General features: G+C 36.8%; 1 protein-coding gene across 2 annotated transcripts in view; it reads left to right on the forward strand.

The window, feature by feature from the left end:
* LOC136864670 (ankyrin-3) overlaps positions 1 to 24,316 on the forward strand; it is a 229,902-nt gene that overhangs the window by 151,992 nt on the left and 53,594 nt on the right. For both annotated transcript variants that reach the window (XM_067141968.2, XM_067141969.2), the window contains exons 12-17: positions 4,131 to 4,280; positions 4,654 to 4,794; positions 9,617 to 9,772; positions 14,406 to 14,504; positions 18,087 to 18,284; positions 18,395 to 18,578. In XM_067141968.2, coding sequence (XP_066998069.2) covers positions 4,131 to 4,280; positions 4,654 to 4,794; positions 9,617 to 9,772; positions 14,406 to 14,504; positions 18,087 to 18,284; positions 18,395 to 18,578 — 928 coding nt within the window. The remainder of the gene's footprint in view (positions 1 to 4,130; positions 4,281 to 4,653; positions 4,795 to 9,616; positions 9,773 to 14,405; positions 14,505 to 18,086; positions 18,285 to 18,394; positions 18,579 to 24,316) is intronic.

A 24,316-nucleotide genomic window follows, 5' to 3' on the forward strand; every position in this document is an offset into this window, starting at 1 on the left:
CATCCTCAGAAGTTATATTATGTATACAGTAGAAGACTTTGTTTTCAATGCTTTTCAAAAGTTTTCTAAATATATTATGTTAAAGGAAAATAATGATTGATTGTCCTTAGTTTAAACACTAGGCTACTATTATATTGTCAAATAAATAATTGTACTGTTGTTTATAGAGAAGATATCTAACAAAATAAATTATTATATTGGCATACAGTTATTAATGTTATAAAAAAGGTATCTTCAAATTCTCTGGTGGCAGTCATGTATTTCATTATTTTTGCATTTAAAACACTATTCAGCAATTGGCTTTTCAGTTGAATGTACATACTCTTATTAAGTTAACTGCATTTTTATTTACTATGTAGTGTTACAACATTTTTAAGATCATATCTTCTAAACATTGCAGTTAAAATTACAAATACGGGATTATTATTTTTATGCATGTCTATTTTTGTCCTTTATTCTTAGTTCTCTGCATGAAATTGAAATTTAGTTTTGTTCATCCCATTCTTCTCCTTTTTAAAAAGATTTGATAGAATTTGAAATACTTCTTTCCTTACTGCATCAAAGCATTTCTGTAATGTACGAGTACTTATTTGGCTTTGTTAGATCTAGATCATCTATTATATATAGCAGAATGGTATAGTTTTGGATGATTCTTTTGATTCTGTAATTGTCTTTTTTCAAAATTTTGCTCATATAGTTGTACTCTGAAACTTTGTCTGGAAAAGTATCTTCCTTTAATTTTGTAACTTGTTGTTGGGCTGTTTAACTTTCAACAAATAAATTTTGTAATTAAATAACATGTTTTATTATTTCATTCTCTTTGTCACATCTTCTGGCCATAGAGTGTACATGTTATGTGTTCCCTTTAGTTGCTTGTTGGTTAAAGTGCTTGTGCTTTTGTTGCATGATATACTTCAGTTTTTCTGTTCTTTAAACACTATATTTTAGAGAAATGTGCACAATCGTACATAGTTTTAACACCAGTACATAAATATAATTCCAGTTTGAAGAAAATTGTTTCACAGCACTTACCTTTTCCTTCTCGTAAATATAATTATGACTGTAGAATTTTAAGAATTTTGGCATGGCTCTTAATAGAACCCTTAGTCCAGTTTGCTCGCTGTTAATGAATACAGAATAATAGTTCCAATTTATTCAATTCATTCTACTTTGTAAAATGGTATTCTGCGGTATATAAGTATTGATAATCGCAATTGTATTATCACAAAGACCACCTTTTATCCAGAATCAGGTTTACTTTTTCAAGAAAAATGAAGATTAAGCAGTTAATGATAAAATTCGACGTTTCAGGTGTTAATCTATTTTCCTTTTGTGCCTTTTGTATTTTGGCATTGCATTATTAGAATATGAACTTTCCTAGCATAGAGGTATGACTCGAGCGAAATAATGTGAACATCCATATCAAAGGTTGGATTTGAACTAATAACACTTAGTCTGTGCTATAATATAGCCTTCATTTATTACACTTAACTGTATCGAAACCGGAAGTTGGTTTTGAGAAGCGACTGATAATTCTTTGTATGGTCAGTAGCTTTGCAGACTCAATCATCAGGAACAATATTCAAATTATATCATTTATAACCAAAAAGTGCAATTTAGCTCAAGCAGCTGAGAATTTAATATGGTCAGAGGCTTTGAAAAATTACCATATATTATCGTGAAAAATCTCATTAAGTATTTCATAAGTATCTATTCAAAATTCCTATCAGAATATTGTCAAAAAAGGCTTTTCCTGCCGTACTATGGTAAACACATCACATTTCTAAATATTAATATTATTAATGCTTGCTTAATTGAACTAAAATGTCCAATTCTGATATCTTCAGAAAGGTATGAGACCTGGTGTACACCATAATAACATTATATACTCATATCAAAATTATAGTGTAAATCAAGAGTAACCTGCATACAGAAGGGGTGGTAGGTGGTAATTTATCTTATACAGATATGTTATAAATTCTGAAGTACCACGTCCATCAGATAATCTTCCATGTGCTTCTACAACTCCAAACCTTATTCAGTAACCAGTTATAATTTATTTATCCTCCTTGTATATTCTGTTCCATAAAATTATTATTACTCCATTCCAAAACTTTTGCTCTATACATGAGTGGACTAGTTATAACAATGCAATTTAATGAAACAGGAAAGATGAAAAATAGCATACATTCCTGCTTAAAGCAAATGCCAGTTATTCTGATGTCTTGATATGCCATGCCTCCATCAGTCAACTTTGCCATCAACATCAATATTGGTTCAAGAAGATGGTTCAACTTACAGGACTTTAATTTGTTCTCTGCAATAACCCAGGTAAGGATTAAGTGAATTAGCAGCCCACTAAAATGGTTATGTGTTCAAATCCCACCTGGGACGTGGATGTTTCTTGTATTACATATATTCATTGTTATTATTCCTTTCTTCTCATCAGAGTGGCCAAGCCAGATGTGATATGAATTCATAATCTGGCCTGGTGAGTTGATAGCTTAGCTACCAGTACTTGGTTTCAGCTTCCAGGTGCCCAAATTAATCTTTGTTGAATGATGCATAATGATAAAGTATAGTCATTAAAGAAGAGAGGAAAGGAAATGTTCATTCTGTTCTCCCTCAAGCATCCTTGCTGGAAGGTTACAATAAGATTCCTTCCTTCTGATTTCTTAAATTAATAAACTGATTAAATTAATCATTACTTAATCCAAGAAGAGTTAATATTATTTCCTTGCATTAAATTAGTTACATGATATAGGTGACTAAATCTTTGTGAGATTTATTACTTGCTATGTTTCATAGAGTTTGTTGCAGGTAATTGTGTTCCCATTCCAGAACAAGCTCTTATACATTCGATTTTGTTTTATTCCAATTTACTTTTTTTATTATATAGCATAAAAGATATTTTTTGGTTTGTTTCCAAATGCCAATATTTCCTACTGTATTGGTAGATATTCTGAAGGTGAAATCAGTTATGAAGCTCATGTGCAAAATAATAGTGATTCATTGATAAGTGATATACAAGTTCCAGATGAAAATAGATTTGCTGTTTTCCCAGCAATAACATTAAAATCAAACAAATACTCATGTGTGATCTCTTATCTGAGGGGGTACAAGTAGATTAAAAGGAGAGTTCACCATAGAAACTATCATGTACAATATAATTTTGATTTCACATCAAGTTCAGATAAATTGTAAAGAGAATCAAACACAAACATAACAAGAGATTTTGAGATATGGTGAACATTAAAGGATAGAAGTTAAATACACATGGAAAGTCCTATAATTGGAGGTACACTCTTCTTTCAATCTTTAGATTGGTGTGCAAGATTTTATTACCAGTCAGATAATTTCAGTTACAATTCATTACATCATTCTGTGTTATTTCAGTTTATAGGCATTATTTTTATATTGTCATGATAAAACCCTATCTTCATTAATTCCAATTCATCACATAATATACGTTCTTATAACCCACAACCCATTCTGTTTAGGAGCAAAGCCTTTAATTTTCATATTTTACAGGGGATATCTCAGTGTATAGGGTATCGCACACCCCTCTAACACAATCCCCTTTGTATATCATGAATTACAGCATCAATGGTGAACCTTCAAAATTACCCATCTTCTTCCTATAATAATTAATTTGGCCTTGCCTGGTTATTATGAACATTACAGTTACCAGTTAACACAATCTTGCAAATAAGCAGCAATGATGTAAATTCACTTAATTACAGATGGCAATGTCTATGGTAGAAGACAAAACTCTTAATTATCATATGCAGTTATGCAATGTGGCATACTAACCCAAAAGTCTTTCACTGTTCATACTAGATGTGAATGTATCAAAGCTACTGAACGGAACTATACGTTTATTTTGTTGTTAGTCGTGTGAGACTGTGCAAGACTTTTACCTTTCCGTTCTCTAATGATTACACTGAGACAAGTGGTAGAATTCCTTCAACCAATGAAATTATTCAACTCACTCAATAATTTCAAAAGAGGAAAGAAGTGCTAAATGCGTATGTAACACTCTATGTGTTACCTTTAGAATGTAAATGTTCCCTTTATCTTACATCATAAAATTACATGAATTCTTAGTATATACAAATATTGTGCTGCAGGTTGCATCAGTATTGCTGGAGCATGGTGCGTCCCTGACTGCAACTACAAAGAAAGGTTTCACTCCCCTTCACCTCGCAGCCAAGTATGGCAATATGAAAGTGGCCAAACTTCTACTACAGAGAGATGCTCCTGTGGATGCTCAGGGAAAAGTAAGTTATTTGTGCAATATTGTGTCTTTTGTATGTTGCTGATGCGTAATTTCGAAGTCCGAAAATAAATAGGATTATCAGAAATATGATTCACCATAATGGTACTTATCATCTAGAACTATCTCATGATAGGTTCCTCAAGATGGTCAAGAGCCTCCCAGATGGCTTAAGTTCCACAGTTTCTGAATTAATTTCAGTTTACCATGTTCGTTTATTTTGCTGAAGGTGTGACACGATAGCATTAGTTACCGATTTATTTCTCTAATGAACATCAAATATTCAACTGCAAAGGATATCAGTGGTTGTCTTCGGTTACCAACATTACTGGAATCAATGTTATTTCTTCTAAAATGGATTACTTCTGTTTTTCCAGAATGGCGTAACACCGCTGCATGTGGCTAGTCATTACGATCACCAAAATGTAGCCCTGTTACTGTTAGATAAAGGAGCATCTCCTCATGCCATTGCTAAAAATGGTCATACTCCACTTCATATTGCAGCCCGAAAAAATCAGGTTGGTAAAATTTTGATTATTTTATACTTGATGAAGTTGGAAATATGTCCTATGGTGTTAAATATAGTTCAGTGATCATCGTTCTCAGTGCGATTTTATTTTGGTAAAAATACATGTCACAAGAGATACGTTCACTTCCTTGCGTAAAACAATTTTCCTTAACAACACAGAGTTAGTTATACACAATTATAACGTATAAGCAACACCACAACACTTAAGAAAGGAACACACTGAAGTAATTTTCTTATCGATTCTGACATGCAAAGATATCAACAAGTCCTCACACTGATCATTCACTTCATCATACGGTCGATTCTGACAAATACAGATATCAACAAACCTTCACACTGATTATTCAGTACACCATCACAAGGCGAGACCAACGCACTAACTCACTTACGGAGCCTTTCAGCTCGATATATATACCGTTCAACAAGCAGTCTAGAAATATCGACCGAGCTCGATAGCTGCAGTCGCTTAAGTGCGACCAGTATCCAGTATACGGGAGATAGTAGGTTCGAACCCCACTGTCGGCTGCCCTAAAAATGGTTTTCCGTGGTTTCCCATTTTCACACCAAATGCTGGGGCTGTACCTTAACTAAGGCCACGGCCGCTTCCTTCCCACTCATAGCCCTCCCCTGTCCCATCGTCGCCATAAGACCTATCTGTGTCGGTGCGACGTAAAGCATCTAGCAGAAAAAAAAGAAATATCGACTTCTGGCAATTTTCTCACAATGGAACACGCCCTAACAACTGTCGACTGGACAGTTGAATGGAGTAGATAAAATTCAAATATTCGATTACAGTTTACAAACACACACGGAGAAATCTAGAACATTCCTAAAACATCCACACATATCTGGAAAATAAAACATCATGGAAAGTTTGCAGAAACTTCCATATGTATCAATATTATAGCGGAATACACTTAATATACGAATATTATTACATATTTTTCTACAGTTTTCGACTACACAGATTTTGAGTTTATACGTATTCACAATACGTATTTGAGGTTATACGAATATACAATACATATTTACGGGGAATAGTCGTACTTTGCATTTAATAAAGGATAATTAAAATGTAGTCGTATTAACATAATAATATAAAGTTTTAGAAGGTTCGGCTTAGTGTAGGATGGCGTACGTACGACATGATATTGTCACCATTTTCTCGCCAAATTATTCATATTTGAATTTTGATCAATGCGTGCTGCACTTCTAAAATGACAAATCACATCCCTGAGGTTTAGATCTAATGAAAAACTGTATATCCTGTGACTTATGATCACGATATTGTATCATCCTAAAAGAGATCATGTGTAATTAAAAGTCATATAGAATTATAAGCTTGCCTTCACTTAGTTACTGTGTTCTTCACAGGTAAATAATTAAATCGTCAGGGCTACACTTTAACTATATATAGTTACTGTTTGAATTTACAGTGTATAACGTACAATTTATGAGCACAGAAATATGTAGACAAACAGGAGAATGTGCCACTTGTTACTTACTCTATTTATGGAATATATATATAGGAATTTCGCTTCACTCAAACAGGGGAATAATAATATGTTGCAAACTGATGTCACCTAAGCATTGATAAGAATGAACAACGAGCAACTGAAGGGCGTCGAATACAGTTGTTTTAAATGCTCGACGGAGATAACTTGTTTAACTGAGACTCTGTAGTTAAGTCATTATCATCCTACGCATGTCAAGCAGTCTCCTAGCTTGCAAACTGTTTAAGTAAATAGCTAAATAATCATGTTCTGCATTGAGGAATACATCATTACCATTGCAGTAAAGTAAAAAGAAAACAGTGCTTCACATCACGATTTTCTGAATTTTCATATATCCTGATTTATAGATATATACACAAGTAACTCATTATCTACTGGCATTGTACAGTGCGAGCCTCAATCTAGTTACCGATTATTCCGTGTGCCATGTCTGGGCGAGTGGATGATACATTAGCTACCTGATCCATACAGTTCGCCCAGTGATGTCATGATCTCAGCTAGTCTGCGATGAGCTTCCATACAGCGTACAGCGTGATTACTTGTTATACAGCAGTAATTGATCAGTTTATTGCGTTTCATGGCTTCTGAATTAAGCATACTATATTTTAGTGTGCTATTTATTTTTTAAACATGAATCTGCTGGAATAGTGAGAGATAATTCCGTGTACAATTCCCAGGAATGCGCGTTATGGAATGAAGAAAATTTTGAATAAATTCAAACCAGTGGGTTCAGTGCTAAACAATACACAAGTTACTCAAAAGGCTGTATTAACTGACGAAACAAAGCAGCATATTTGTGAAAGTCAGGAGCAACCCCCCGAAATCATTTAAAGAAACTGTCCCAGCAAAGAGGATTTTATCTTCTTCTGCACGATGGATAGCAAGGAAACTGAAATTTCAGCCTTTCAAAATCACACAACTGCAAAGTTTTATCCCGAATGATGCAGCCTCAAGAAAATCTTATTGCAATTGGTTTCTTCAGTCTGTCACCAGTGGTGTATTCAATCCTCAATTAGTGCTGTTTTCTGATGAGGCATGGTTTTACTTGCATGGATAGGAAAAATCTCAAACTAATGGTAATGACAAAGGTGTGAACCCAAGAATAATTCACGATCTTAAACTAGGAGTTTGGTGGGCTGTTAGTGGTAAAAGAATTGTAGGACCAATTCGTTTAACGACACCATTTATTTTGACCGGTGTATAGAATTAATACTGAACTAGTTTTTTCTAAACTGACTTAACAGGAATGGTCGCTCAGATATTTCTAGCAACTGCACAAACCGCTGGTAATTTAATTAATGCAGTGCGTGATGTTTGCCGAGACAGAATAATTAGTCCAGGTTTATGGCTAACTCGCTCTCCCGAACTCCTTGCGACTTCTACTTATCCGATAATTCCAAAGGTAGAGTGTATATAAGTAACTCTCGCACAAACAAAGAACTAAAAAAAATACAATTTGCACCGAAATGGTAAAGATTCATGAGACTGAATTGCAGATAATGAACCGAAATATCATCAAACGCTACAACGCTTCTCTACAGGCGGAGGGGGAGCATTGTCTAATCCTTATTGTAATGGGATAAGTCTTCTTATTTAATTTATTTATCTGTGTTTCAATCTGATTATCCCTTCATCGAAGCTAACTGATTTTCTTTGGGCCTATGGGAACGTTATGACAGCATCCAACGCTCTTGTTTTTGCGATACGCGCCATGGAACCATTACGACACTTGCATTGTACTTACTGGCTAGCACTGATACATTATCAAATTATTGATATAGTCAACCTACTAAGCTGAGAGAGATATTGGTACGGTATATCATAAGAAATTACGCATTTTCTAAATCACATAGTCAGTTTTATTTTTATTTTTTCTATTGCTTACACTTGTTTTAGTCAACCAAATCAATCAACTTACTTTCTTCTATACGGATGTTGCGAGCTAGAGAATACCACGATAACATTCCACAGACCATAACACTGCCCACAACGCCTTTTGATCGTCCAGCAATGGTTACAGGGTGTTGGTTCTCCGGCGTATCTCGCCGGACACGCTAGGGCCCATCCGTTTTATGCAGCTGAAAACGTGATTCGTCGGATTAGGCTATTCGTCACCAATCAGCAACGGTTCAGATGCCATACTGTCGAGAAAATTCCATTGTTTTTCGTTGATGAACCGGTGTCAGCATTGGTGAGGTCACCCTCCGTCTACTCCTTAGCCCCATTCGCAGAAGGGTTCGCTGAACTGTTGGGGTAGAAACAAGTCAGGATGCCGCCTGGTACATTTGGATGGTGAGCTGTTTCACTGTAGCCTGTTGGGTTTCCTTCACGCACCGTCGAATTCGGCTTTCACTTTGTACATCATAATCGCGTGGAACTCCGCAGTTTTCACATTGATTTTTCATAATGGTGCCATTCGTCCACTCACGAGACACTTTTACCACATAACCATGTAAACAGTCCACAAGAGTCGTTGTTTCAGGAAAGCTGCCCTTCCCACCTCTTATTTGGCCCGAGCCGATTGTCATCCCCCTTTTGCAGCTTGGTTAAATCGCTTCCCTTAACCAGTGACAGTCCGGCTCGTTGGCTGAACGGTCAGCGTACTGGCCTTCGGTTCAGAGGGTCTCGGGTTCGATTCTCGGCCGGGTCGGGGATTTTAACCTTCATTGGTTAATTCCAATGGCCCGGGGGCTGGGTGTTTGTACTGTCCCCAACATCCCTGCAACTCACACACCAGACATAACACTCTCCTCCACTACAATAACACGCAGTTACCTACACATGGCAGATGCCGCCCACCCTCATCGGTGGGTCTGCCTTACAAGGGCTGCACCCGGCTAGAAATAGCCACACGAAATTATTATTACCAGTGACAGCGGAAAATGTAATGTGTACAGCCATTCTGTCGGGCGCATTATACACTATACCCGCTTCGTCGGCCCACGTCATGGGCAATATGTCACAGGCTACGCGCTGATGGCACTTCTAGCAGGTGGTCATAATACAGTAATGTGATTCGACTATGTAGACTATGTAGCAGTACTTATGTTCAGTTTAAATTAAATATGTGTCTTGTACTATAACATTAAGAGTATTAATAGAAATAATCACACCATTGTCCAATTATTATTATTATTATTATTATTATTATTATTATTATTATTATTATAATTTTTCTCCCTGTTTTAATAGTTAAATTGTTTCCTCAGTTAAATAGCATTATACATAAGAGAAACATGAACACGCAAGTTTTGTAACATGTTAAATATTTCAATGTTTGCCCATAATATGTTTTAGATGGACATTGCAACTACTCTTTTGGAATTTGGAGCCAAGGCCAATGCTGAGTCAAAGGCCGGTTTCACTCCCCTTCACCTTAGTTCGCAAGAGGGTCATACTGATATGTCAACCCTATTGATCGAGCATGAAGCTGACACCAATCACAAAGCAAAGGTAAATTAATTTTGAATCAATTACTGAATTCTTTAAACGGCAAATGGTATCAATTAACATTCTTAGATCTGTAATAATCTGTTGTAGGATACAATGATTTCACATTTTTTAAGAGACTTACAAATCGATGGCCAAGAACGAAAGGGTTACAGTTCAAAATCCATGATTTGTCAGGAGAAGAGTTCAAAGTTTTAGCAGTTTACATCATTGCCTCTCAAAAGATGGTTTATTTGGTGCGTACTTAGTTCTTACATCACTTATTATAATCCGGAATGTGTTACAACTCAAAATGACCCTTTCGAATGAAGCAAAGCGACTAATGTCAGAACATCGAAAACCGTTAAAAACGCTTCCTGGAATGAATATATTATGTTTTTGTTGTAAAACTTTCGGAATTTGTAAAGGTCGAAATAAGCTATACATTAATGGTAAAATCACAAAAATATTTTTTTCTTAGTTGCAAACCTTTCGTTCTCGGCCATAGAAATGTATGATCATTCTCAGTTAGACATTATATCATTCACACGCCTACTTCTTTTTTATACTAAGTGTAACAATAAAATAGGTCAAACTTTCAGGAAACATTCCACATACAATAGAAGAAGGAAATATATTATTGTCCTGAGTCAGGAAACGCTTTATTTCCATTTTAGATTTCATTTTCTACAACTCTCCAGAGTACATTATTGATGTTAAACACATAGGAACAGAACGCACCAGCCTACCACATAGAACACTTCCTTACATGAAGTATTCAAACTTCCCTGTGTTAGTATTAATACATGCACCAACCCGCTGTCGAGCTGAATCCCGGGTGCGCTAAAGTAAGCATAAATTAAGTTTCCAGGTCTTCTTGTTACTGATAATTACTAGTATATCTAAAAAATGGGTAGAACAAAAAGTTGAATACCTTGTATTTTATTTCCAACTTGAACATGAGGACTATTGTTGAGATTTATATTTGCCTTTGAAATGGTAGGCTGATTGATTTTAGAAAGCATTTTTTCCAAAGATCTTAGTCCTGGAAATCCCTATCCCTGCACTAGTCATTTGAATATTAATTGTAACCGTTTGAGGTGATAATCTCAGTGATACTACCAGACGGAACATGTGTTTTATATTGTAATTGGATACATAACAGTAGAAGGATGCAAGGTGCCAAATTTACAAACAGTAAGTTGTTGATAAATAACTATTTTTAGATTAAATCAGAGGAATAAATAACCATCTTTTGATCGATCTTTAACAAGAGATTGATGACACAGTTAAAATTACCACACTAAGAAATAAACAAAAGTCACAGTTCATGAAAGGTGCTGCTAAGCATGCACACACTTCATACGTGCTATGTTATATTAATTGACAAATCTGGTAATATTATTATTTAAGTTCTTCCTTCGCCAAATAGGGAATATCGCTTTCAAATTTTTCTTTTCTACGAGTGACAGAAAATACAGAGGAGCTAACGTCTAACATGCTTATCGTAAGCTATTACTGGTTTTCCTCTTTTCAGAATTTCTACCTTACAGCCTATCTTAATCTCGTTGTATAATTCTTTCTCATGGACACATACAGTAGATGAAGTAAGTAAAGTAATTTAATTCGTGTCCTCATCCAGAGGTGGCGTAGCTCTGTTCAGGCACACTATCAGTGGAGGTGACCTTAATCACAGACCAACCCTCCTGCCAACCTTACATTTCTGGCAGTATCGGGAATCGAGCCCGGACCACCGATCTATTAGCACTAACCGTTACACTACAGGTGTTGCTGATAGCTTTGTAACTATCCAGAATTTTTGCTCTGATATCCTTATCTGCTGTAATTTGATTGTTAAAGAGTTTTTTTATTTCAATTTTGAACTCTTCCATCATCAAATGCAGGCAATGTAAGGAAATCAAAATAAATGAATGGCACATTGCACCTTTCATATGTCAGTCCTTGGGGCCTCAGTAGCACTGCTATCCACTATTGATCTTAAGAACTCTCTAATATGAGCAGTAGTGCTCCTTGGCACTTCGCAACATTCCAGCGAAAATTCTTTGTTTTAAAATTTGACACTTTGCACCTTTCTACTGGTAGGTATCCGATTAAGTAATAATTGGCTATTCAGGGCCACATGCAGGATGAAGCTGTGTTAGGAGCAGAAATGGAGTAGCTCTTAAAGATCAGTAGATCCTTTTCGCAAATATGTCATATTACTGTTACAATCGTTTATGCTGAACATTTTATAAAAACAGAGCATAGGTAATTCAGGGTTAGTGTTTATGCTTTTAATTTTTTTGTGAAAACTAAATCATTTCAATTAATACAGTATTGCAACGTGAGGTCAACATTTATTGAAGGTACATTTTATGTAATTTTTCCTAGATGAACTTAATACAGGTTTATAACAGAAATGACGTGATCAGCTGCAAAATTTACAATATTAATTGCTGCAGTTATTTTATGTGCCCTGTGCAAGAATTTATACTTCGTGTTAATGTTAATAATGACCAATGTTTTGGGTTATTTTCTAGTCTGACAGTATCTGAATGTCATGCTCGATATATTTCATAAAATCACATTGATTTGAACCTTTAACAGCTGTGAAAACACCATCAGTACATAATTTAAATTTCCCTTTCAGTGCCGGTAATATAAACTAAGAATAGAATGTGTCCTAATACTGAACTCTGGGATATTTTTATATTCTGAAGAAGGTTTAAAACACAAATATCTACATACTACGTTGAATTGTCAGAGAGTCACATGTTTACGCTAAACCTCAAAATCTAGCTTTTTCCAGCTTATTGGGAAGAATATTACTATCAACAGCTTTTTCTAGTTTGTTGAGAAGAATATTACGAACAACCAAGACTTTTCTGAGATCTATGAGTGGACAAGCTGCTAGTTCATTTTCATCGAGGATCTTCTGTATGTCAGTTATAGTGTAAAAAAGGAATTTTTAGCTCTCTGTTTAATGGAAAGCTGTACTGGTAACATGAAGGACATTTTTTAATCACAAGATCAGGTGAAATTGAACAGTTTATTCTTCAATTAAATATGGGTATAAAAATTACTATATAGTTATGTGTAGTAACATCAGCAACATCTTACCTCAGTCTACCGGGCGAGTTGGCCGTGCGGTTAGGGGCGCGCAGCTGTGAGCTCGCATCCGGGAGATATTGGGTTCGAACCCCACTGTCGGCGGCAGCCCTGGAGATGGTTTTCCGTGATTTCCCATTTTAACACCAGGCAAATGCTGGGGCTGTACCCTAATTAAGGCTACGGCCGCTTCCTTCCCATTCCTAGCCCTTTCGTGTCACATCATCGCCATAAAACCTATCTGTGTCGGTGCTACGTAAATAAAATAGCAAAAAATTACCTCAGTCTGCAATAGTCTGGTAATGAACCATTCGTGAGAAGATATTAATTTTTAATATAATCTTCGTATTTGTATCGCCCTTGAAGAAAGACGATATTTTCATAGTTTTACATACTTTCCAACCGGTAGATCGTACGCCACCGTTCTTCACCTATGGCGTATTATGTTTATTACATGTAGACTACCTGAGACATTACGTTTTATCCCTCCGCATTTACAGCACGTGTGCAACACGAGAATGTGGCACGACCATGCAGGACAAAACGCTTAGGGTTTTAAGCCGACTACAGAAAAATATCTACAACAGTTTAGTCTTCATGATTTTTGCAGTCATTGTACCTATAGTCCATTAGTCTATCAATCTATACTTCCCATTGCATGCTCACGTTGGAATGCCGAAGGAAGATTTCCTCTCAAAATAAAATATATATATATATTAAGTTTATTTACTGACGTAGCAAAACATCCAAGTAGTGGAAACAAACGTAATTAACAGATAGCTTAGATATTTTGTAAGTATGACAAAAGCAGATATAGAATAACCTTTTTCCTACTTTTAGTCATCTTTTGCTTCTCAGGAAGAAGGATTACAAAATGATGAAAAACTATGTTCCAACATGACGTCAGCATGTTGCATGAACTAAAATCAACCGTCTGCAATACGTCTTCAGACAATATGAAAAATGTATTATATATGCGACTGTTCTTATCCTATCTTACAATGCCTTGAAAATATTGGCACGTGAGAATGGTTGCAGTCTGCATAACTCATTTTAGATCCTTCATTCCTGGTGGTGGCATGTCGATAATTTTTACCAAATTAGTTGAGGCTGAGAATATGACAAATTTCTCAACCCATAACGTTTTGGATTCCGTCTTGGACTATTCTTCGTATGTTATTGCATTTCCTTAAAACTCAACTTGTTCTCATTGAATGTGGCATCAGACTGTCAGTCTACCACTTTATAAAAATAGGGAAAAGTATATCAGTATATCATTGGGTATATGTGAGCGTTGTTTACAGATTTCAACATTTTTAAAAAATAAATAGGATGCCTCCTCATCAAAATAAAAACAATTGGTTGATGGCTGAGAATGTGTAAATCCCTAATGTATACAATGACAAGTAGGCCAATCACCGTTTTTATTAACACCTGGACCGTATATGAGTTTTAATTTTCTCATTTCATTTTCATTGAACTTGTTGATTCCTTTAATTATATAATGTCTAAAATATCCATGCATCTTATTTGCTCCTATTTGTTACAGAATGGTCTGACTCCACTACATTTGTGTGCTCAGGAAGATAGAGTAAATGTGGCTGCTATTTTGGTTAAAAATGGTGCTGAAGTGGATTCAACCACAAAGGTACTGTTAAATGTTATTTTATCTACTTAAATTATTCCTGCAAATTTATTGCTGCTAACGTCTCAATATGTTTGCCTTACATTGTAGTATTTTGAATAACAGTATTCGTTCCGAAGTAGATCATAGATATGGTTTACACTTTGCTATTTTGCAGTTATGTTTATTTTACCTTTTATATAATCCATTAAGTGGAACGTGTTTGAGAATATAGGGAAAACACTACAAGAACATCCAATGTGAATTATATTAATCTCTTTGATTAATGATCTCAGATCTGAACTATCACACTGAGCATACACTCTTACTAAACATGAAGTAATATTACAAGATTCTGCGTTATGTTAAGACATGGGAACACTCAGAAGAAGATTAATGAACCATATGACACACGTAGGAAGTCATACACGTGCTAGATTAATATGACTCAAAAATTATATTATTTAACAGTACATCTTTATGAGTTAGAGAACAAGGACTGTCATATATGATGAAATACTTTAGGTTAACAAGCACTCCAGTAGAGGATGGGTATTGGTTCTGATGGCAAGGGGAATGGTGGTGATGATTGAAAGTAAGATGGAAAAAGAGAGAAAACGTTGGAGTATCTAATGTTCAGGTATGCATTTACCCTGCAGGTCATTAGGATATTATAATATGCATCTGAAAAATCTCTCATCACATGCTATGAAGTATATAATCTGTCAGCTACGGTACCCTTACTATTCAACGTTAGTCACATAAAGTAGATGTTGTGGGAAAGGGCATGTATTGGAATAGGGAAGTGGATCTAGAGCCGTTTTAATGTGTTTCTATGGGTGTTTGGATATGGACAATGATTATGAAAGGGGTAGGAAAATTCTTGAAGAATTGTTCATAAATTAAATTGCTGTCACAACTTTCACTATTTTCTTTAACAGCATAGATTTATCTGCTGAACAGTGAAACGAAGGAGATACATATTTGAAGAATATCACTGATTTTGTGTTTGAGATTTTCACGACAGAAGGACCCACAGAACTGAATAGAGGTATTGATGATGATTAAAGGTATTATTGAGATTTAATCGATCAATCAATCAATCAATCAATCAATCAATACATCACCACTGATCTGCATTTAAGGCTGTCACCCAGGTGGTAGATTCTCAATCATTTGTTTACCTAGTCCTTTCTTAAATTATTTTAAAGATAAATTATTCTAGTTTCTAACTACCCTTCCTATAAATGAACATTTGCCCCAATTCATGCTTTTGAGTTCCAACGTTATCTTCAGATTATGATCTTCCTAACTCTTAAAATCTCCACTCTTGTTTATACGTATACTAGAGTCATCTACGCCACATCTCCGCTGACAGCTCGGAACATACCGTTTAGTCAAGCAGCTCGTTTCCTTACATCCAGACCGGAGTTAGTAACATTGTTAGAGCACTACTCTTTTGTCAGAAGACATCACGAACAAATCGTGCTACTTTCCTTTGGATTATTTCCAGTTCTCGAATCAAGTAATTGTCGTGCAGGGTCCTATGCACTGAAACCATACTCTAATTGGGGTCTTACCAGTGGCTTGTACGCCCTCTCCTTTACATCCTTACTGCAACACCCAAATATCCTCATAAACATATGAAGAGATGTGTAACCTTTATTTATTAAGTCCCTCTAACTGCTTTTACTAATTTCGGAGAAGCAGAGGTGCCTGAAATTCGTCCCACAAGAGTTCATTTACGTGCCGGTAAATGTACCGACACAAGGGTGGCGCATTTGAGCACTTCCAAATATCCTCGGACTGATCGTATCCAGCAACTTGGGCTCAGAAGGCCGGCGCTTCCACCGTCTGAGCTAATCAGCCCGACATCGTTGAGATTGAAAGTGTAATTGAAGGGTTAATATAAGAAATTTAAGGAATTTTCGATTAATGCCATATTCTGACTCCTTAGATGAATAGTTAGCATACTGGTCATCGGTTCAGAGGGCCCCAGGTTCGGTTCCCGATTGGGTCGGGGGATTTTGACTGCGTATGGTTAATTCCTCTGTCTTGGCGTCTGGGTGCTCGCGTTCATCTTAATACACATCTGCACGTAAACATAATACATCACACTACAAACCACTACAGAAACATAGAATAGTTAACACATCTCTCTACGTAGGGCTGGCGTCGGGGAGGACATCCAGCCGTAAAACTGGGCTAAATTCACATTAGTGCCTACCCTAAATAACCCAAAATTTGCCGAATGCAAGCCAAGAACTACACGCCTCGAACCGTGGAGCCAACTCGCTTGGTTGACCAATTTGTTTCCATTAAATACGTGGAAGTGGTATACTGTTAATGTCCATAGGTAGTTAGGCTGTACTTTTTGAGTGAACAGAAAAAGTCCAGATTTTCTCTTCAGTTTTCAGCAAATCGTTCTCCTCTCGCCAATTTGATTCAGTATCTCTTCATTCGTGAAAGATGAAAACCTACAACCTGTTTTCCAATCATTGACCGGGTCAGGGATGTAATGAATGAAACATATATAGGCTGTTATTACAATGGGGTCGCCACTCCCAAGGTGATTTATTAATGAGTAAAATAAAATCTAAATATCGTATGGATTTTAGTACCGGGATATCCCAGAACGGGTTCGGCTCGCCAGGTGCAGATCTTTCTATTTGACTCCCATAGGCGACCTGCGCGTCATGATGAGGATGAAATGATGATGAAGACAACACATACACCCTGCCCCCATGCCATTGGAAATAACCACTTAAGGTTTAAATCCCCGACCCTGCCTGGAATCGAACCTGGGACCCACTGATCCGAAGGCCAGTGCGCTGACCGTTCAGCCAATGAAATGATAATGAAGAGTGTTGCTGGAATGAAAGATGAGAGGGAAAACCGGAGTACCCCGAGAAAAACCTGTCCCGCCTCCGCTTTGTCCAGCACAAATCTCACATGGAGTCACCGGGATTTGAACCACGGTATCCAGCGGTGAGAGGCCGACGCGCTGCCGTCTGAGCCACGGAGGCTCCTCTTCATTCGTATTTCGATCTATCCATATCACTTTTAGTATTCTTTTGTAACATCGTATTTCATAGAATTCTCATCTATTTCCTTCGCAACATTAATGATTCATGTTCCACTTCCATATAACTAGTCTGCATTCTACGTCCTTCTTGCTTCTGCCGTTACTGATTAACGCACCATTAAGCAATAGGCTATAAGGTACAAGGATTTTGGTAATATAAGGCTGGACATTCCCTGTTTTATAAGTTATCATCTAAGAATTAAAATACAGTTATGCTGGTGCCATATTTTAATAGTATCGGCAGAGAAATTGCTGCGCGTCAATAAACAGCCAGACTCGTCAATCAAAAAGATTAAAACCAATTTACCGAGTTTAGTAAATAGAAGCTCAAACCAGGCTGGTTGAGACAACATGGAAATTTGCCTTCTGGGATCCGGTGCTTTGCTGTTACGTGATGCTTTGTTATAGTTTAACCCCTTATACACCCCTTAATGTCTTGAGCATTGTTTATTTCCTTTATCATTCCCCTTAAAATGTGCATTTTCTATTAAGTGAAACTCGTGCATATTTTATATTCACAGGCTGGTTATACGCCATTACATGTAGCGAGTCACTTCGGACAGATAAACATGGTACGGTTTCTGCTGCAACATGGTGCTAATGTTACGGCTACTACAAGTATTGGATATACACCTTTGCATCAAGCTGCCCAACAAGGCCACACAACTATAGTCAATCTTCTTCTTGAAAATGGTGCCCCACCTAATATGCTCACGAATGTAAGTTGATTACATATATTGTTTCTGATTATTCTAATCTTAAAAATCTTACTTACGGACTTCCTTTCACAAATTTTCATGTGCTTTCATTGATTTCTTTCTGATTCCAGCAAGGTCAGACTGCACTGTCAATTGCTCAAAAGCTGGGTTACATAAGTGTGGTGGAAACCTTGAAAGTGGTCACAGAACCTGTGATAACGACGAATGTAGCCTCATTGACTGAAGAGAAATATCGTGTTGTTGCACCAGAAACAATGCAGGAAACTTTCATGTCTGACTCTGAGGATGAGGGAGGTAAGGCGAATCTTTTTTTTTAAAACAGAATGCACACTGAGGATTTTTACTTGCACTTTAAAATTTTGAATAGAGATCGAAACTGAAGTAGTGATGCAGGTTTACTTAAACTCGGTTTGGAAATCGTATTCTTGCTCTATCTGGATGCATTTGTATTTTGCATTTTTACCTATTATGTAATTGAAGATTATACTTAACAGGCTTTTCACTCTCTTTATGTGTAATTGCTTATCCTTGTATTCAAGTCTATGTAGAACAACGAAAGCACTTCATCAGCTTTGTTATGTTACATTATATACACCTCATCTTCACCATACCTGTCCTTACATTTCATTGAGTTGTTTAAATTTGTAAATATGGTATTATACATGGTATTCACTTCCTTTGCACAGTAAATTATGATACAGCGGAATGTTATTTTATCGCTTAAGTATTAAATAAACCTTACTCTCTTTGTTTGGGAACACATTACTATCCAGCCATCTACTGATGGTTGGATGAAGATATAGTTTCCACGTGGTTAATAGAGTAAATCTCGATACCGGTCGATTCATGTTTCTTTAATTTATATGAAAAATTAAGGAATTAATGAAGACACAACTCCTAATGAATCACAAATTAGTTACTCGATATTATGGAGCTCCTCGACAAAGAAAACTTTTCGGAGTGTTAGTTGTCTTTGTACGCAGAATTTTAGTACTTCAAATTTAAAGAGTGCTTGAATTAATTCTCGATGTTCTTTGCTATTCAGACTCATGTCTATTGTGAAATAATGATACGTGATATGTTATTCAAAGTTATCCTTCGGAAGCAACAAGTTTGTTCCACCGTTTCGCAGTGAAAATTATGCAGATTATTTGAAGCCATGTAATCATCGAACCATTTTTGGATATCCAGAGAACAACAGAAGTGCTACTCAGAAAAGTTATGTTGTAGCCACCATAATAAATGTCCACGCCGTAGCATAGCTTTCCTTTCACAAACCAACTTAATTTATTAGCAGCATTCATAGATTCAGAAGATGTGTCAGCTGTCATCAGTTCAGTTCCAGTCACTTGATCATCGAAATCACTGAATGCATTGAAACGAGGTACAGAATCTCTTAATACACACATGTACACGTTCAAACATGCTTTACCGTCGTCCATAATATTGTACACAGACTTATTTATTTTCCAGTCAAGCAATATCCCAACTCTTCAGGTTGTTATAACGTATATTCATAACCATCCCAAATATTAAATAATGACTTCATAACAACGCAAGGTGCATAACGCCTTCTATAATGTCTTGACGGCATAGCTTAAGATAGCAGAATGCGAGTTACAGCTTGAATCAGTAAACGTGTCCGGAAGTAGTGACGTTACATGCATGCGCACTGGCACTAAAACGGACATAGAAAAGATGTCAATGCCTTACAGAGCCGTTCCCCCTCTGTCTTATTAATTGGGGGAATGTTGCAAGTGCTTATCAGAGCGCAATGTCTGTTTACGACCTGCCCGGTGATGTGCGGTCGCTTCGTTCCTAACAAAGTAATAATAAGCGAACTATGAGGGAGTGTTTGAGTAGCTAAACGGTATTTCCTTGCTCTGAAAAGAGTCGTTATCAAATTTAGTTAAGCATGAAAATACAAATCGTTACTAAACAAATTCAGTTTGAATGCCGTTTGTGGGGTTGGTTCGAACCTTATATCAACCTGAAGAGTCTGGAGTGTTGCTTGGCTTGAAAATAAATGTCTGTGTACAGTCTAAGGGACAGAGGTCAAGCATGTTCGAATGCGTATATGTGTGTCTTCAAAGGTTCTGTATCTGCTCTCAATACATTAAATGATTCCAATGTAGAAATGATTGGAAGTGAATTGATAACAGCTTACGCATTTGAAGGAGCAACGTCCGGATAATAGGGCGAGTGGAGTAAAAGTGCTTCCAAGATTTCCTTCACTACTTTGGCGATGTGTGGTCTGACGTTAACATGCAGTAGGATGAACTTGTCTTGTCCTGTGACGCATTGTAGGCGTTTTTCTATGAGTGCACGTTTCAAATTGAGGCATTGTCGTTGGAAACGTTCAGCATTGATGGTTTCACCCGGTTGCAGCAACTCATTATATACGGCACCGACTTGGCGTTGAGGTTGATGGTTCACCTGGACGTTACTCATGATTTCTTGCGCTTCGGATTGTCGTACCAAATCTATTTTCCATTACCAGTCATTATTTGATGAAAAAATTACTACAATGTTTGTATTTACAGCAGCAACTCACAAATGGGTGAACACCAGTTTTTTTATCTTCCGTACAATTCTCATTTCTTTTAAACGTTTGCTGACAGTCAACCCATTGATATAGTGTTTCCGACAACTCTTGGAGCGTCTGAAATGAATTATTTTCAGTAATGCTTGCTCGTTGTCCTTCACGTCAAAATAGTTTTCTGTGAAGATTCGAAATCAATTTCTGGAGTATGCTCCTCACAAGTTCACTTTCAGCAGCAGATTTCTTAAGATGAACGCGGGAATGGTAATGCTTCCCGCAAATGTTCATTCCTTGGTACAAGACCCGACATCTTCAGTGCGATAAAATTTGTTCTTTTGCAATCCTATCGCGTATCACACGCTGATTATTACAGCCTATTAACGGTACTTGCATGCGCGGCAACGTTCACTTGCGGGGCGGTTGACATCGCACGGCCGTTGTTCACTATTAGGATACAACGAGTATGGGTGAAATGTCATAATCCAATTCAGTGATATTTCCGTAGAAAAATGTCCCAATTTATTTTCATTCAATTTTGTAAGAGTACTGTTTTAAGAGTTATGATTCAACCTTGCTCACAGAATTATACTTGTATTTTCTTGTTATCACTTCTTGCCATCGGGGTGCCTTCCTTCCTTCTTTCCTTCCTTCCTTCCTTCCTTCCTTACTTCCTTCCTTCCTTCATTTTAATATTTCAGCAAGTTGTAGGTGAAACTTATTTCCCCTAATGTCGTTGATCTTGTCATTTATTTATATTTATTGCAATTGGTTATCATCCTTTTGAGAACAAATTATCTCTCCAGAGGGCTTGAACGAAAGCCACGGTCTATCGCGTTGTACTGTAGGTTAGGGGAAGAGAAGGGGAAACATTTTTCCCTGGTAGGGAAAAGGTATTGCTTTCATCATCCAGGGAAACAATTTTACCAGCCGAAGAATTCCTTTCGTTCCTCAATTCCTCCACGTTAATTTGCAGTCTCCTCTGCACACAATTGCACATATGTACTGCAATTTGTTACTGCTTGCACGAACGTGAACCTTTCGCTAATATCTGTAACCGCAGTAAAGACTAAATGGTGTCAAATGATGTATGCACCACAGTTCGTTAAGCACAGAGGTAAACACTGGTTTCAAGTGTACTAAACCATTTTTACGAATGCTGCGGAATGCTGTTTTTCTCAAAAGCTATGAGACGTGACGATATGAGGCCGTATTAATAAACATTCCAATAGCGACAACTAAACACAGGTTAGAATAATAGGCCAGACGACAACATAGCCCATTTATCAACTTATAGCTGCCCTAGTTCGCAAATAAATTTAAAATATGTCTGTTTTTGGAAAAGAAAATTCAGTTAATACAGGTGCTATAAATCAGAAAATACTTTGACGAAACGCAAAGACATCGTTCTCTCAGTTTGAATAAACTGGAATTGAAGATATATTTTATAGAACCAGATACAGCAATAACTTTGCTATAATATCATTGTTTATATCCCTACATGTAATTTTAAAGATTTCTTAGTATTAAACTACGGCAGCAAAGTGTCTTGTATCTTCTATTTATTTTTTGTTTTTTTTACAATTCGGTGTACGTTGCACCGACACAGATAGGTCTTATGTTGACGATGGGCTAAAAAACAGGCTAGGAGTAGGAAGAAAGTGACCGTGGCCTTAATTAAGGCACAGCCAAAGCATTTGCCTGGTGTGAAAATGGGAGACCATGGCAAACCGTATTCAGGGTTGCCGACAGTGGGATTTGAACCCATTATCTCCCGAATGCAAGCTGATGGCCACTTGCTCGGTATCGATGTATAGACATGTGTTATTAGTTTTCACCAATACTACCTACTGTGGAAAAATGCACGATTTATTTAAGATTATTTAAGAACTCTGAACACGAACTATTAGAATTTTGAAAGTAAATTGTCGTCACAAAATGATTTGACTCATCACATGGAAAGGTATGCTGACCCAAAGGAAAGAAAATAATAATGAAAAACACAGACAAAATAATATTTCGGATTTTTACTAAGGACTGATTTCTAATACCATACCTAAAATTTATCTCATATATAAGTAATCATAAATCTATTTCAGTGACTGTATATTCAGGAATACCTTATGAGTTACTTTATAAATTCGGTTAGTATATGAGTTCTGTTCTGGACCTATGAATTGTAAATTAATTTAGGAAAAGTGCAGAATGGAATGCATATCAGTATATTAACATATATGCGGTAGTCACTATGGAAGGAAAAATCAAAATTTTGACAGATATAACTTTCTGTAGGCATAATCACCATTACCTCCCACGCAAACAATTTGATGTTGGCCGCGGCGGGGGGGCTTGCGTGTCCCAATGAATCAGATAGCCGAGTCGCATATGCAATCATATCGGATGGGTATTTGTCGAGAGACCAGAATAACGAATAACTCATCGAAAGGGGGATAGCAGCCTTTCGGAAGTTTCAAGGATTGCAGTCTATATGATTGACTGATTAGGCCTTGTAATAACACTCAGCATGGCTTAGCTGTGTTGATATTCCTACATGGCTGAAGGCAACGGGAAACTACAGCCGTAACTAACTCCCGAGGACATGCAGCTCTCTCTGTATGAATGATGTACTGATTTATGATGGCTCCCTCCCGGGTAAAATATTCCGGAGCTAAAATAGCCCCTGTTCGGATCTCCGGGTGGGGACTACACGAGAGGGGGCGATCATCAGGAAGATGGATACTGACATTCTGCGAGTCAGAGCGTGGAATGTTAGAAGTGTGAATCGTTGTGGTAGGTTAGAGAATCTGAAAAAGGGGATGGAGAGACTAAAGTTAGATATAGTTGATTTAGGTGAAGTACGTTACCAGGAAGAGCAGGACTTTTGGTCAGGCGACAACAGATTTATCAACATAAAATCAAACAGGGAAAATGAAGGAATTGGTTTAATAATGAATAAGAAAATAGGGCAGCGGGTAAGCTACTACGACCAGCATAGTGAAATATTTTATGTGTTTTACGTAGCTGAAAGTGAGCGTGATTTTTAACTAAGGCTTGGGAACTGTGTAAAATATTCAGTGTACTTGACAAACACCACTTTTCGTTTTAAACTTTACTTAGTGAAACGAACATTCATAACGTGTATAAATTCATGAGAGTGTGGTGGAAGCAACAGGTGCGACGGAAAAGTCCATGTGGGAACAGCGTACTGATTTGTTTAGAATGATATTAAAAAGTCGTGATTCACTCACCACAGCCCTGACTAAGAGGATGTAATACCATACCTAAAATGTGGTGCACTGTTAACTACCGTGTTTCAGTAAAGTGATACGTCAGTATTTATATTCTGTTTTATAACGAGAAATGTACAAATTACATAATTATACGCCATAGTTTCTCTCCGCGGTCCCGTTTAATACGCGATATTCATGCGGTCTAATGGACAGCGTCTTATTGAGGTTTTACCTTCTGAAGCCTGTGAAGGCATAAAAACCGT

This window comes from Anabrus simplex, chromosome 2 (assembly GCF_040414725.1).
Source record: "Anabrus simplex isolate iqAnaSimp1 chromosome 2, ASM4041472v1, whole genome shotgun sequence".
NCBI classification, from domain to species: Eukaryota; Metazoa; Arthropoda; class Insecta; order Orthoptera; family Tettigoniidae; genus Anabrus; species Anabrus simplex.